The sequence below is a fragment of the Dendronephthya gigantea genome, unplaced genomic scaffold, assembly GCF_004324835.1.
Source record: "Dendronephthya gigantea isolate DGI-Jeju-01 unplaced genomic scaffold, DenGig_1.0 000077F, whole genome shotgun sequence".
In the NCBI taxonomy this organism is placed as follows: domain Eukaryota; kingdom Metazoa; phylum Cnidaria; class Anthozoa; order Malacalcyonacea; family Nephtheidae; genus Dendronephthya; species Dendronephthya gigantea.
Window position 1 is genome coordinate 367,987 of NW_021163087.1, and position 15,027 is coordinate 383,013.

The 15,027-nt window shown below is 39.2% G+C and overlaps 3 protein-coding genes across 3 annotated transcripts; 1 reads left to right on the top strand and 2 right to left on the bottom strand.

The window, feature by feature from the left end:
* The first annotated feature begins 14 nt into the window (after positions 1-14).
* Positions 15-1,856, top strand: LOC114532028 (uncharacterized protein K02A2.6-like). Its single transcript, XM_028553622.1, has one exon. The coding sequence runs from the start codon at positions 15-17 to the stop codon at positions 1,854-1,856; it is 1,842 nt and encodes a 613-aa protein (XP_028409423.1).
* Positions 1,857-8,368: 6,512 nt separating this feature from the next.
* On the bottom strand, positions 8,369-9,112 carry LOC114532029. The gene is made up of 2 exons (XM_028553623.1): positions 9,095-9,112; positions 8,369-8,821 (listed from the first exon to the last, which is right to left on the bottom strand). Exons 1-2 carry the CDS (start codon positions 9,110-9,112, stop codon positions 8,369-8,371), a joined length of 471 nt encoding a protein of 156 aa, XP_028409424.1.
* Positions 9,113-11,631: 2,519 nt separating this feature from the next.
* Positions 11,632-14,308, bottom strand: LOC114532056 (cartilage intermediate layer protein 2-like). The gene is made up of 5 exons (XM_028553645.1): positions 14,225-14,308; positions 13,963-14,033; positions 13,596-13,684; positions 12,999-13,182; positions 11,632-11,733 (listed from the first exon to the last, which is right to left on the bottom strand). The coding sequence occupies exons 2-5, from the start codon at positions 14,009-14,011 to the stop codon at positions 11,729-11,731; spliced, it is 327 nt and encodes a 108-aa protein (XP_028409446.1). The 5' UTR covers positions 14,012-14,033; positions 14,225-14,308; the 3' UTR covers positions 11,632-11,728.
* Between the last annotated feature and the right edge of the window lie 719 nt (positions 14,309-15,027).

Sequence of the window (15,027 nt, forward strand, 5' to 3'; positions counted from 1 at the left end):
AGGAAATCCGACAGATGCTCTCAGAACCACCAGTGCTACGGTTCTTCGACCCTGATGTAATGCCAGTCCTGCAGTGTGATGCATCCATGAATGGTCTTGGGGCCTGCCTGTTACAGAACAACCAACCAGTGGCATATGCGTCAAGGTCGTTAACACCAACCGAAGTACAGTACGCTCAGATAGAGAAGGAGATGCTGGCCATCGTGTATGGGATGGAGAGATTTGAAAGTTATCTGTATGGTCGACACGTAAAAGTAGAATCAGATCATAAACCACTTGAGTCAATCCTAAAAAAAAGCCTACTAAGTGCACCAAAGCGCCTACAACGTATGATGCTACGACTCCAGAAGTTTGAGCTCGAAGTCGTGTACAAGAAGGGACCACTTATGTTTATGGCAGATACGCTAAGTCGAGCAACTTCCCACCAGCCAAATGTCGAAGGACCAGGAGAGACCGAGGAAGTGATGATCATGCAGGACACAAGATCAATAACGGAAAGAGAAGTAGAGCAAATTGACATGCTGCAGAATCTAGCAGTAAGAGAAACTACTCTAGCCCAAATTAAAGAGCACACAGCGGCAGACAGCAACCTGCAGGCACTGGTGAGAATTGTGAAAGAAGGGTGGCCAAACACAGAGAATGAGGTGTCTCCAGCATTACGAGTGTATTACCCGTTTCGCGACGAGTTGACCGTACAAAATGGAGTTATCTTTAAAGGCGAGAGATTGATTGTGCCAGAAGGATTGAGAGCTGAAATGCAAGAGAAACTTCACTACAACCATGGTGGGGTACAGGCTACACTCAGAAGAGCCAGGGAAGTATTCTATTGGCCAGGAATGAACAAAAACATTGAGGATCTCATCGCAAAGTGCAATATTTGTGCGCAGTACCGAACAATAAACCAGAAAGAACCTCTTATGAGTTCTCCAGTCCCAACGCGTCCATGGGAGTCGATTGCAACAGACTTGTTTGAGTTTGGAAACAAAGATTATCTTGTTACAGTAGATTACTACTCTAACTTTATAGAGGTGGATAGACTGTACTCGAAGACCAGCACTGAAGTAATCCACAAATTAAAGGCACACATGGCACGGTACGGGATACCGGAGAGGGTAGTCAGTGACAACGGTCCTCAATACAGTTCCCGCGAGTTTCAGGATTTTGCCACACGATATGAATTCGAGCATGTGACCTCGTCGCCTCGATATCCTCAATCGAATGGGAAAGCGGAAAGTGCTGTGAAGATAGCAAAGCGAATTATGAAGAAAGCGTTGGATGCGAAAGCAGATCCGTACCTGGCAATACTAGAACACCGGAACACGCCATCGGAAGGTATGACTACCTCGCCCGCCCAACGATTGTTTGGCAGGAGAACAAGATCCCAAATTCCAATCTCGCGCCAACTGCTTGAGCCCACCTGTACGCATTCAACAAAGCAAGAGCTGAAAAAGGCAAGAGCTAAACAAGCCTACTATTACAATAGAGGATCCAAGAAGCTTACACCACTCAAGGTCGGTGATGCGGTTCGTATGATGCCCGAGAAAGGAAAGGATAGGTGGAGGAAAGGGACGGTGAAAGCGATTGTTAGTCCAAGGTCGTATATTGTGGCAACTGATGATGGAGGAAACTATAGAAGAAATCGCAGGCATATCCGGAAAACTGCAGAGCTAGGCGATTCAGAAGCAGATGTAGACGGAGAGTTGCCAGTGCAAGAGCAGAATACACCAGGCCAGCAGCAGGAGCCTGAATCTGAAGAACCAATTCCTCAGCCACCTGTAGAGCACACCACTCCCAGGAGCACAGTGAGAACATCAAATAGACAAACACGTAGCCGGCATATCTTGAAGACTACGTGACTGAAAACTAATATAAGTATGATGAAAAACGTTTATGTTTAACTCAGAAGGAGGGAGATGTTACGGGGCGCTCAGAAGCATGGGGCAGAATTGCCCCTTAAGATTGAACACGGACGCCCCGAACGTTGTGTTATGTTTTCTATTGTTTTGTAAAAAAGCTTGCGCTTTTAGGAACTGGAATTTGACATTAAAATAGAATAAAATAACTTGTGTGTGAGCTTATACTATTTAACACTACCATATGCTAGAAAAGTCGCTATCATATGCAAAAGAAATGTCGGACTCTATGTCGATATGTATTCTGTTTTTAGAAACACGAATTCTTGAATCTTATATTTCTATAGTTTTGTAAAAAAGATTTTATAAACAGGCGCAACTAAGCCTTATTTCCTATGGATATGACACCTTAACTAAAACATTTTTGTTTAATGGACATTGTCTCTTTGGAATAATGTGTACGTAAACATGGTTCGTTGTTATTTAAATGTAATTATTTTATTGTATTGATTTTTTCAACTTTATTTTAACCGCAGTATAGTACTGAAACTTTATTCACTGCCAAATTTTGTTACTTTAGTCACTGCCAAACTCTGCACAATTAAAGTACTTGCTCTTGCAACCAGCTACGCCTCTGGCAGAAAATTAATTACTGTGTCTTTGCGTAGCAAGCACGATAATGTATGAATATGCCCCCCCCCCAATTATTGATGCTAGCTACGCCACTGAATATTACTATGGAAAAATTATCATCGCTAAATATAGGTCCTGTATTTACCTTCCCATCTGTGTTGGCAAAACTTGAATACGCTTCATAGTCACCAGTTCCAGTTTGGGTGTCTCGGTCAAGCCAGCCAGTCCAATATTCAATGGCATGGGCTAAAAAAGACATAAATAAGAATATCCAGAAAAACCCCACCGATCATTCTTGAACGTTTATGACTGGAAGGGGGAAAATTATATATATTTAGTGTACCATAAAATGATGTTTGAAACACTGGAAATGTTCGTCTAGCCCTCATTTTATTGCCTATGTGGGGGGAGATAATTGACACGCTATATGCTATACGATTATATTTAACACAAATTAACTGTTGTTCTCACCTGAGATTGCAAAAGTGTACAGAATTACAAATGAAGCAAGAAACTTCATCTTCAAAGTTTTGCTACAACAGTCTCTTAAATTAAGAAAATAAATGCATGGTACGTCTCAGTTTCTTTTTGGATTAGGTAGACATTATTTAAATGATGGTTCAGAAAAAAGAATGGATTATTTGTAGAATTCAGTGTCATCTATTCTAAAATATAACTGAACGTTTGAACGTTTCACTTTCAATAGATATTCGACTCGATGATGGATTTATTATGGCTTGTGATCTAAACATGCATACATGTAAAATTGCACGTAGAGATTGATGACTGTCGTACCTTTCAGCGCAATGGGTTTATTGATTAACCAGTGCTCTTCTTACCACGGTGGGTGCGTTGTCGATCTAACACAACTTATCATGAACCACGTCGATTATATTACCGAACTGCTGGGGAAAAAAGTGACCTACAAGTAACCAATAGTCTTAGACTATACTCCGGAAACTTATATTAAGCTACCACTATGAGCTTTTACGCTACATGTACACTCTCTAATTTCCTGACCCCTTGGACTGTATTATATTAAATGATATTATAATAAAATCTATTATACTTATATAAAATATCCAGGGGCGTAACCAGAACGATAATTGGGGGGGGGGTGAATATTCATATATTCAGTTCTGCCCGACGGATTTCCATTGTAAGCTATTGCAATTACAAAAGAAATCCGTAGGGCAAAACTGGATATATGAATATTCACCCCCCCAATTATCGTTCTAGTTACGCCACTGAAAATATCCTTGATGTTTAACCTTTATGTTGTATTATTGTCACAAAATGCACTATAGCCTCATCAACGGCATGAATATTCTATGACTATTCTAGACACACTCTTCATATGTTTATTTACAGTGACGTAGCCAGCCTGACGATTTTGTCCCGCTATGTAAATTTCTAGTTATTATAATTATTCATGTCTTTAGAAATTTATTGTTTTCACAGTCAATGAACATCAAAATATTAGCATAGGGGGAAAAATTGTCAGGCTGGCTACGCCACTACTTATTTATGTCTATACTCTTCTGTATTATTGCATGAGCTTTTGATGATTCATAATCATAAGCAGACAACTCACAACTAATATCCTAATCCGTCATAAGCAAGTATAGAGGGGAAATTTATTACTTTAAATTGAAAAGCTTGCATAAATTCCAACATTTTAGTAGACTTGTATGACTAAATGTTTGTTAACAAATGTTTTCTTTTGGAACAGTACGTTCATGTTGACGCCATTTTTCTTCGATCTTTATGCATGGTTTCTTCACTTCCAGCCTTAACTATTTCAGACTTATAACTAACTAACGTATTGATTTCCAAAGAATGTTTCGGAACCCAAATACGCCGCCAATGTAACTTTAAATTAATTTTAAAATTGTAATAATAAATAGCATATGGATGTGAGCCGTTTCATTTCTTACCATGAATGCTGCAATATCGCTCCCAGTTGCAGATTACTTGTCTCGGCCAAGGCAGTCGGTCGAATAAAGTCAGGCGTTGGGTAAAAAATGGGTAAAACATCGACCTCTCATTGATTCATCATTGATGCAAAAGTGTTCATAAACATTGCATTTCTAGTTTCTACTCCTCATAATTTCATTACATTCAACTGCAAAATTAATTATGTCACAAAAATTAATCTTTAAATGTCTACCTAACATCGCCATGCTGCTGAGCGGCAATATCGCTTCCTGTTCCAGATGATTTGTCTCGGTCAAGGCACTCAATCGAATCAAGTCAGGCATGGGCTAGAAATGTATAAAATAAGAACATTCCAGCCACAGACGCTAGGGAGTTTTAAGTTTATACCGCATGATCAGGGCTATGATTCTTGATGGTCAAATGATAAAAGGATAATAATTATATCTTAAATTAATATCAAGGCTTAATGTTTAGCTTAAGATTAGGCTTCCGAAGGCTGTCAAGATATTTATTAACTCAGCGATCTTCGTTTACGGCGGTGTCTGATTCCCAATGGTGTTATGCCTTCTATGAATGTATTTTATAACCTGGTTTCCATTTAGTCGCGATTGTCGTGAAAAAGTCATTGTCGGTGATGAGAATATAGAATATCGCTTCCAGATGCAGATGAGTTGTCTCGGCCAAGGCAGTCAGTCGAATAAAGTCATGCAGGCATAGACTAAAAAATGGGTAAAATGTAGGCCTCTCAATGGCTCATCGTTTAGTAAAAAGTTTTCATAAACAAAAATTTGTTTCCATGCATTTCTACTCTGCATGAGTTCTTACATTCAACAGCAAATTAGATCACAAAAAATAATCTCCAAATGTCTACCTTACATGGGCATGCTGCTGAACGGCAATGTCGCTTCCAGTTCTAGATGAGTTGTGACATCACATTACATCACATCAGCAATCCTGACATGTTCACGACGCTTACGACTGAATGGAAACCAATTAAGCATTAGTGTTGGTGACAACAAAAACAACACCCGTCTTACACCTGTAGACAAATGTTTTTTTAACTCATTAACATTGTTTAAATCATTTCATATTCGGCATCATTTGATTTTGTATTGAGCTTTTGATGATTCATAATCATGAGTAATATCCTAATCTGTCATAAGCAAGTATAGAGGGGAAATTTATTACTTTAGGTTGAGAAGCCTGCATAAATTTCAACATTTTAGTAGACTTGCATAATTAAATGTTTGTCAACAAAATAATGTTTTCTTTTAGAACAGTAAGTTCATGTTGACGCCATTTTTCTTCGATCTTTATGCATGAGTTTCTTCACTTCAAGCCTTAACTATTTAAGACTAATAACTACCTACCTTAATTGGTTATTGATTTATCAATGAATGTTTCAGAACTCAAACACGCCAATGGAACTTTAAATGAATTTTAAAAGGTGTGATAATAAATAACATATGGGTGTGAGCCGTTTTATTTATTTTCACGAATGCTGCAATATCGCTCCCAGTTGCAGATGAGTTGTCTCGGCAGTCGTCGAATAAAGTCAGGCATTGGCTAAAAAATAGGTGAAATGTCGGCCTCTCGTTGATTCATTGTTTCATACAAAAGTGTTCATAAACATTGCATTTCTACTCTTCATAATTTCATTACATTCAACTGCAAAATTAATTATGTCACAAAAATTAATCTCTAAATGTCTACCTAAAATCGCCATGCTGTTAAACGGCAATATCGCTTCCTGTTCCAGATGACTTGTCTCGTTCAAGGCACCCGATCGAATAAAGTCAGGCATGGGCTAAAAATCTATAACATAAGAACATTCCAGAGATAAAGCCACAGACGCTAGGGAGTTTTAAGTTTATACCGCATGATCATGCAGGGCTATGATTCTTGATGGTCAAATGATAAAAGGATACTAATTATATCTTAACTTAATATTAAGGCTTAATGTTTAGCCTAACATTAGGCTTCCGAAGGCTCTCAAGACACTCACCAACTGAGCGATCTTTGTTTACGGCGGTGTCTGATTCCCAATGGTGTTATGCCTTCTATGAATGTATTTTATAACCTGGTTTCCATTTAGTCGCGATTGTCGTGAAAAAGTCATTGTCGGTGATGAGAAATTGTCCTGATAGTCTCTTTATTAAAATCGGCTGCTGTTGACTGTGCACAAATAGAACTATCGCATCTCATCACTTCGCATCGCATCGCATCGCATCACATCCTAATTCGTCATAGGCAATTATATAGAGGTATAATACAGAGTGAATACAGATGCAATTGTAACAACTTCCCCTCACACAGCTTATATGACTTTTAAATCATAAATAGCATCGCTGCTAGAGTTCTGCATGAACACAACATAAACGATTTTCTTTATTGCAATCAGTCTGAACTATGTATTTAGTTAAGGGATGGTTTCTTGTAGGTGTTTATCTGCAAACATACTCCTCTGTAGCGTGGCCAGCCTGACGATTTCGCCCCGCTATATGTTAATATTTTTGTGTTCATTGACTATGTGAAACAATAAATTACTAAAGGCATGAATAATTATAATAACTCGAAATTTACATGGCGGGCAAAAATCGTCAATACGCCACTGGTGCCGGCTATATAAATCCCGTTTTGCTTAAATGGTGGATAAGTTCAAAAAAGAAAGCAAGACCGCCCTTTTAGTCAACAAGCGAACAAAATGTTTTTGATCTTAATACAAAGCCACTGTTTACAACTACATATTCAGTGCATAATCTTCAAGTTCACTCATTCAAGAGAAATGCAAGAGTGTTATCTAATTTTAACTTATCCACCGTTCAAGCTAAACGGGCTTGATACAACCTAGCTGCCCCTGATCTCCTCCAGGTAACTGGGTGTTTTTTTTGTCGTTGCGGCCTGTTGCCTGGCGTCGTTTGCGGTGCAGGAACAGTTGCTAGGCCTGTGGGTACTGACGCTTGACTTTCTTAAGGGTATTCTATTCCGTCTATTCTATTCTGGGCTAAGGTCCATGCTCTGGGATGGGGTGCATTTCAGCAGGGTGATTTGGAAATCGGATCCTTTTAGGGTTGCTTTTAAGAGGAGACGTTTTGATGTTTTGAAAGTCTAGTCGACCTTAATTAACTATTCTTTCTTTTCGCATTCAAAGAGATCTACAGCGATCTATTGCCATGGCCTGGAGGGCAGTTCGTGGGGAAGGATTGTGTCTTTTCGATGGCTGGTACCGAATGTAGCACATGTTTCCCATCGCCCCTCAAGGTGTCGTATTTCTGCGGGCATGCCCAGCCAGAAAAGGCATTCCCTGGCTCTTCGTAGGCATGCCTCAATCCCAATATGTGACGAAAATAATTTGCTTTTTATGTTGTTGCGAAGCACGATGACTCGCTCACCCCTGAATATCAATTCGTCCTGTATTGAGAGTTCGTCTGGCATGCTGAAGAATGAACAGACGTCTGGGGCTAGACTCTGCTTGTTGTCGTGCCAACCTCGAAGAATAGCTGCTTTCATTACAGTTGTAAAGCCTTCTCTGCTTGCATAGCAACCTTAATCAACTTTAATGTCTGTCGTTCATCTGAAATCGAACGAAACTGTGTCACGTTGATGTTCTCGAATTCGACTGTACTTGGATCTGCGGAAACTGGGAGGTATGATCGTGATAGAAACTTCGCGATTTGCGTTGTCGGGCCAGGTCGATGTACAAGTTCGATGTCGTAGCCTTCTGGCCGTCGAGGAATGGCGCCCAGCAGTTTCTTAAGTATCATGGCTTATGATCGCTAAGATCTTAGACAGGTCGGCCGGAGGTGCGGTAATGAAACTTTTCTAGAGAAAAGACGACGGCAAGGAGCTCTTTCTCTATCTGTGCATATCGTTGTTCCGTTTCAGAGAGGGAGCGACTACTGCTACCTGGCAACGACTATTGCTTTCTTGTATGAGGGCAGCTCTCAAACCTCGTTGGCTTGCATCGCACTGGTCTTGGAACTCTTGATCAGGAACATAATAGCAAAGTAATGGGGATTCTGTTGCCAGCTTCTTAACGGTGTTGAATGCTTGTTGCTGTTGATCAGACCACTCTTCGGGACGTCTTTCCTTGTTAGTTTGCAAACAGGCTCCATTATCGTCGCAAACTGTGGGAGAAGTTTTGCGAGGTAATTCACAATTTCGTTCAATCTTTGAAGTTCCTCCATGTATGTTGGTGGCTCTACTTCTGTAATTGTTTTTACTTTTTCAGGGCCAATTTTGATACCTTGCAATTGTCTAGTCAGGATATGTCCCACAAACGCTACCTCTTCCATTCGAAGTTTCAGTTTGTCAGGATTTAGTGCGACTTCACGTTCCTTATGCCGGCGCCAAGGGTTGATCAGTTCCACGTTATCGCCTTTTCTGCTTCCTTCTTTCTTACACCGATACCATAGATTAAAATATCTTCCACAATGTTGAGCGTATCATCGAGGCCCTCTAAAGCAAGATTCACCTGCTTTCACCTGCTGATAAAAGATCCTGAAAGTGTCGCAAAGGCCGAAGGGAAGCCGGAGGCATCGATAGCGACCATGCATGTGGAGTAGAGAAGGTAATCAGCATGCTGGATTCTGTGTCGAGTGGGTAGTGCCAGTATCCGGAACGAAGGTCAACAGTGGAAAAACTTTTGCTTTAGAAAGCTCACATAGTACCTCGTCAAGGATAACCATCTGATTCCGTCTCTCTTGACGCGATATTAATGGGAGGGCTCAATGCAGTCCTGGATGTCACCAAATTTTCAGCAATTGCTACACGGTCCAGCTAGGGGGGGGGAGTATTTCGAGATAACCTGCTCAGTGGCAGACATGGAGTTGACGTTTGCCGAAAATGTTAGTACCCCTTCAGGCTCAGGAGGCGTAGTACAAAGCACTCGTTGTGTACTTTGATAATGTTCATCGGTGCTGTGCCCGGACCCTAATGATAGGTACTAAGCTCTCACGGACCACAACAACTGAGTGTTTCTTGTTATTTTGTGGGTTTCGAACAATCGCCCGTGTTGTTCCAACTGTTGGCACTTCTGCATTGTTCCACATGCGCTGCCGTTTGCATGTTTGTTTCAGTGCATATCCTTTAACATACCGTGTTGGAACTGAAATACGAACAGGAGAAATTTAAAGAAAAATGAAACTACGCGTACGGAAAGCTGGCAGAGAGTTTAAAGCCAAAATCAAGTCACAGCAATGATAGAGGAGCAGAGAAATCAACGTCAACAAAGCTGCCCAAGCTTGTTATAACTAAATTCAATGGACAACATACAGATTATCTTCGAATTTTGAGATAATTAATTTTACGGCAGAATGTGATGTTCCAAAAAAAACGAAATTTTTGTATCTAAAAGAGCTCATCGAACCTAAGGTTCGTTTTTGTATCGATGGATTATTGTTCACGTCAGAATGATACGCGAGGACAAAGAACATTTTAGGAAAAAAATGTGGCAAGACCAGTGAGGTGATTGATGCATACGTTTAGAATGAGTCGGCCCCACGCAATGTAGGAACAAAGCCACTTAAGCTTTTTATAACTCCGGTTGGGTATTTAAGTTTGTAATAATAGCATAATTTTTCCATGCTTGCTTGTATGTTTCCATGCTAGCTTGTATGTCTTCCAATTCTCCACAATATTCGTACTTCGAGTATCTAGATTTCCAGGCGGCTTTATTCCGGGCAACATATTAATTGCATTCGCAGTTTGTGCTGTATTCAAGCTTAATGGGCCACCGTTCGAGGTTGCCATGGGTTTAATCCCGTAGCTGCCACCATGTATTAACACAACATCCTTACCCAAAAATAGGTTCGCATGGCGTACATCTGGGTAGCCTTTGAATCTGTCATCTGAATGCCTTAAGTTTGAAACCAATCACTGATCTGAGATCATTGTAACCAATAAAATTATATTCATAAACTCGAGGACGTCAGTTAACAAAAAATGACTTTTAATCAAACCTTGGCAGAAAATACCATACAAACTGTTTCTAATTTCAAATATTAACTGATTTAATTTCTTTGTAAACAATTCCATACAATGACAGGAAGTGTTTCACCACATGCACATGCTACACACTGATTACCAGAACTCATATCAAATTTTTGTCATTACCCTGATAAAAAATTAGCATTTACTGTACACGCCGAATATACTATGTAATTTACTGGCTTTTACTCCATGTCATTAGACAGTCTTATACAGTCGCACGTACACATCATGACACAATTGACAGTATATCATTTGAACATACTACAAGTACAATTATTCACTGTTCTTTTTACCTTTTCTATTGACTTGACTGACTAGGGTGCATGACAAAATTCAGTGCGGGCAGGCGACGGGCCTCGTAGAAGGATCTATTCGCTCGATTATAGTAAATACGTTTGCGATTGAAATAAACAAAATTAAAATAAACAAACATCGCAAAATATATCTTACCTTAGCTTAAGAACCTTCGAACGAAAATGAAATCTAATCTTGAATTGACAATAAGCAACTCACGAAAGTTTCCAAAAGTTGTTACAAAGGCGTGAGCGAGTATGTTAGTCATTAATTTTTTCCTACGTCCGACAATGGCCGGGGACGGACAAACCCAGTAACATACACACAACCAAAGGCCCATCTCAACTACATAGTGGCAAGCCACGCATACTACAAATAAAAACTCTTTCCCCCCCGGAGCGCGCATGCGTATACCCCGATTCCTGGTTGGTGGATCAAACATGCACGATAATCAACATGTGTTATTATCACGCTTTTTAGAAATGGCGATTCGCTAAAAAAACACAGCATATTATTTAAAATATAGAAAACATTTTCCAAACATTTTTCTCGAGATAACGTGGGAAAACTCGCCCTACTATGGGCTCGTTTTTCCAGCTGACCTCCACGCGTGTTTCTATTACCGTAAAAAAACACAGGAAAAAATGTTTTCTATTTCTTTTATAATGTAACTAAATAAAAAGATTTTGTAGAAATATTATGATTCGATTCAATTACAAATCCTCATTATGTTACTTCGCTTGTCAAGTTCGGCGGGAAAATTCCTGTGTTTCTTACAGTTATAGAAACACGTTTCTATATCAATTTGCACGCGCGTAGTATAAATGGTATATTATAAATAATGATGTTAAATAATATTCTAAAACACTGGGTTTCTATTTAACCTTTATCCTTGGTTCAAACGATGTCGCCGCGCAAATTAGAAGAACAACAAAAATAGTTTTTTTAGTGAAAAAAGATTTATTCGTTAAGACATTAAAACATGGATTTAGAACATTTTCACCATCTTGAGCATTGTCTCATCCTATATGAGAAAAAAGGAAAAAATGCATCAATATTCTCATTTCTAGCTTGAAATGTCTATTTGGTTTACCAGTCAATAAAACAGAGATAAGATATAGTATGACGAGTGACGACAACTTATTATGAGACACATTTAGAATTTCGAACAGAACACGTTGAAAAAAAATAGGTTTGATTTACTTTACAACAGTAGCATGTACAACAAGTTCGGAAAAAATCAGGCCCCAGTAACACGATACCGGATTAGTTTTCGCATCGGATTATCTTCATTGATTCCATGTACATATGCTAACGGATTTATCTTGATTACACGATATCGATTTGTTTCAAAATACAAACAAAATGTCGGACAACAAAGGGGGAGCAAAAGTTACAAAAAATACTCTCGTGCACAGACAACCTCGCAGGCTGGTCATGTGACAGCGCAAAATCTCCCAAAATATGGGAGGCTTTTAATTAGCGCTTAGTTCATATCTCAGGGAAGGGTGGCAAAGTCGATATACCACTTCTGCTATTTTTAGCACTTGTGACAGCCAGGTGGCTTTGTACTGCGGCGACTTAAGATAGCAGTTCACATAATAAACTAAATAAATACAGCTAGTGTGGCGCGGCAAAAATTCAAAGAACAATAATAGACCGAAATGAGATTCAAAGTGTAATTGACATTCAATAGGTACTCGAAAGCCTGTCCTATCTTCTAAATTTGGGCGTTGATGAGCGAATTTAAAGGCAAATAACAATAACGACACCGGTTATTTCACTTTGCAGTACAACAGCGCTCGATATTCAGTGCTAAAAAACACGCTGTTTTAACTGATGTGATTTATCCGCTACTTGTGTCCTACCCATTTCCACACGAGAGAACGTAACAAAAGAATCACGTGACCAGTCTTAACAAGGGACTTGGCCGCAGCGTGGGTCATGGAGCGTAGGTAAAAGAGCCTGCCCGGCAACGTTGGTGGACAGACTGTGAAAGAGAACTTCTTTTGGAATCGGTATCTAAAAATATTCTACACCAGATTGGAGCGATCACACGAAAACAGAAATGTACCGGTTCATTTTTCATCTCACGTGCACCTCCAGAGCCGAGTACATTAAATTTTTACTGCGTGGAGGGTGCAACTGCAGCCCTTATCTCATATGGAAAGTAATCCGGTACGCTTCTACTCCGGTATCTTGTAACTGGCGCCTCAGTAAATCCTAACCGAGTACTGTCATTGTTTAAAAATATTTCATCATTTCTTCCAGTTGCTAGTTTGTACTTACGTCTGTAGCAGCGAAACTGGATTTCGTAGTCTTTACAATATTGAGTGTTGTCGCTGTTTTTACACACGAATCCACCCGATGTGCACTGCAAAGCTATGTTTTGATTTGCTGCATACCAGGGTTGATAAGTGTGCTTCACTCTGCAGTTTGCACCAAGTGGTCTATAACCAGCTCTGCAGGGACGCTATTGAATGTTAAAGTATTAAAAAACTATTCAATATATATATTTCATTCAATACATATAAACTGTAGATAACTTGAGAATGGAAAGCAAAATGATTGAGCTTTTTTATTGAACAAGAGTTACTGAGATGAAATATTTCGACGTAAAAAGTTTAATTTTCAACAGAAATGCATATTTAATGCATACGATGTTACTTCAGTTATTCAAAAGACGCATGAGAGTATTTCTAAACTTTCGCTAATCCACCGTTTAGGCTAAACGGCTTTCCAACAACCGGCCCCAGCTCAGCATCCACACATTTTGTCAAACGCTGCACAATTGCAGTAACCGACTGGCACAGAATGACGCGTTTTTTCATAAAAATGAAATGAGTAATACTATCGATAAAAAGTTATCGCTAAATCTGTCATTACGGGTTTAAAACTGTTATACGTTTCCCAGTCGCCAGTTCCAGATGGGTTGTCTCGGTCAAGCCAGCCAGTCCAATAAACAGCGGCATGAGCTAAAAAATGAGGCATAAAATAAGAATTTTCCCGAAAACAAAAATCACAGATGTCGGGGGTTTAGTGTTGATACTGCATGTATCATCAGAGCTTCATGATTGTGAAGCTAAAAATGATAAAAACGACAAAAGTTTGTCTTTATTGTAATATACAATAAGTTTTGAAGCACTGGCGATGCTTGCATGTTTCTAAAATTCTATTGTCTAACTGGGAGATATAATTCATATGCTATTTTCTATATTTATTTTCTATATTTTCTATTAAATGTAGTTCTTACCTGAGACTGCAAGAGTGTAAAAAATAACAAATGAAAGAAGAAACTTCATCTTCAAAGTTTGGTATGATTATCTCTTAAATAAAAAAGATACATATTCTCAGTTTCCTGGGAGGATGTATAATGCGGGCAAACATTGCTCGCGGATGGTGATGAAACATTGCATTTGGTCTATATAAGTTTAACTACTATTCCAAAATGTGACTCCAACTGACATAACATACATGTAAACTTACACGTAAAGAATTAATGCTTACTGCTTTACCTTTCAGCACAATAGATTTATTGATTAACCAGAGTTTTTACCACGGTGAGTGCTTTGTCGATCTAACTAAACATCATTAGCCACGTCGATTATATAAGTGAACTGCAGGGGAAATAAAGAACCTACAATAATCAATATTCTTAGACTACATACTACGGAAGTAAACTTTTATTAAGTGGCACTCTTAACTTCCTGAGCACGTTCTTCTGAGCTTTCAAAATAGTTGAAAGACTTTTCACACACTGTGGTTTCCTTATAGTCAAAAAAACATAACATTACTGAGGCTACCGAAATGTCGAACTCTTATTATAAGATACACTGGCGGTCAAAAAGAACTGCCCAAATGTTGCTATTATCGTATGTGACAGGAATCGTAACAATCAATCTTTTATTGTACACTAGCGGTCAAAAAGAACTGTTCAGATACAAATTCATAAAAAAGAAGCAAATATAGGGGAGAGCTTCATAGGCATTTTGAACAATTCTCTTATTCCAAGCAATACTTCAATAATGTAATGCAACCTGCCACACTTCCAAGATATAGTGAGACAATGGTTTCAGGAAGAGGGAGTGACAGAAATGGATTAGACTGCACAGTCGAAAGGCCTTAACCCTATTGAACATCTCTGGGACAATGTGAAAGGGATAGTGCAAGAAAGGAATTAATTCATAAAGCGCCCATGATTTATGGGTTGCTGTAAAGACTGTCCATTGGATGAATTTCTTTTGACCATTAAGATTACCATGGCCACCTTAACAGAAAGTATGGCACGCCGGTGTAAGGCCGTCATCAATTATAAGGC

Excerpts from the sequence above, each read along its gene's own strand:
- LOC114532028 (XM_028553622.1), top strand. The coding sequence starts at position 15 with ATGCTCTCAGAACCACCAGTGCTACGGTTCTTCGACCCTGATGTAATG.
- LOC114532056 (XM_028553645.1), bottom strand. The coding sequence starts at position 14,011 with ATGAAGTTTCTTCTTTCATTTGTTATTTTTTACACTCTTGCAGTCTCA. Across the intron at positions 13,685-13,962 it reads TTACACTCTTGCAGTCTCAG|CTCATGCCGCTGTTTATTGG; the intron begins GTAAGAACTACA and ends CTCATTTTTTAG. Across the intron at positions 13,183-13,595 it reads CGTATAACAGTTTTAAACCC|CGTCCCTGCAGAGCTGGTTA; the intron begins GTAATGACAGAT and ends AACATTCAATAG.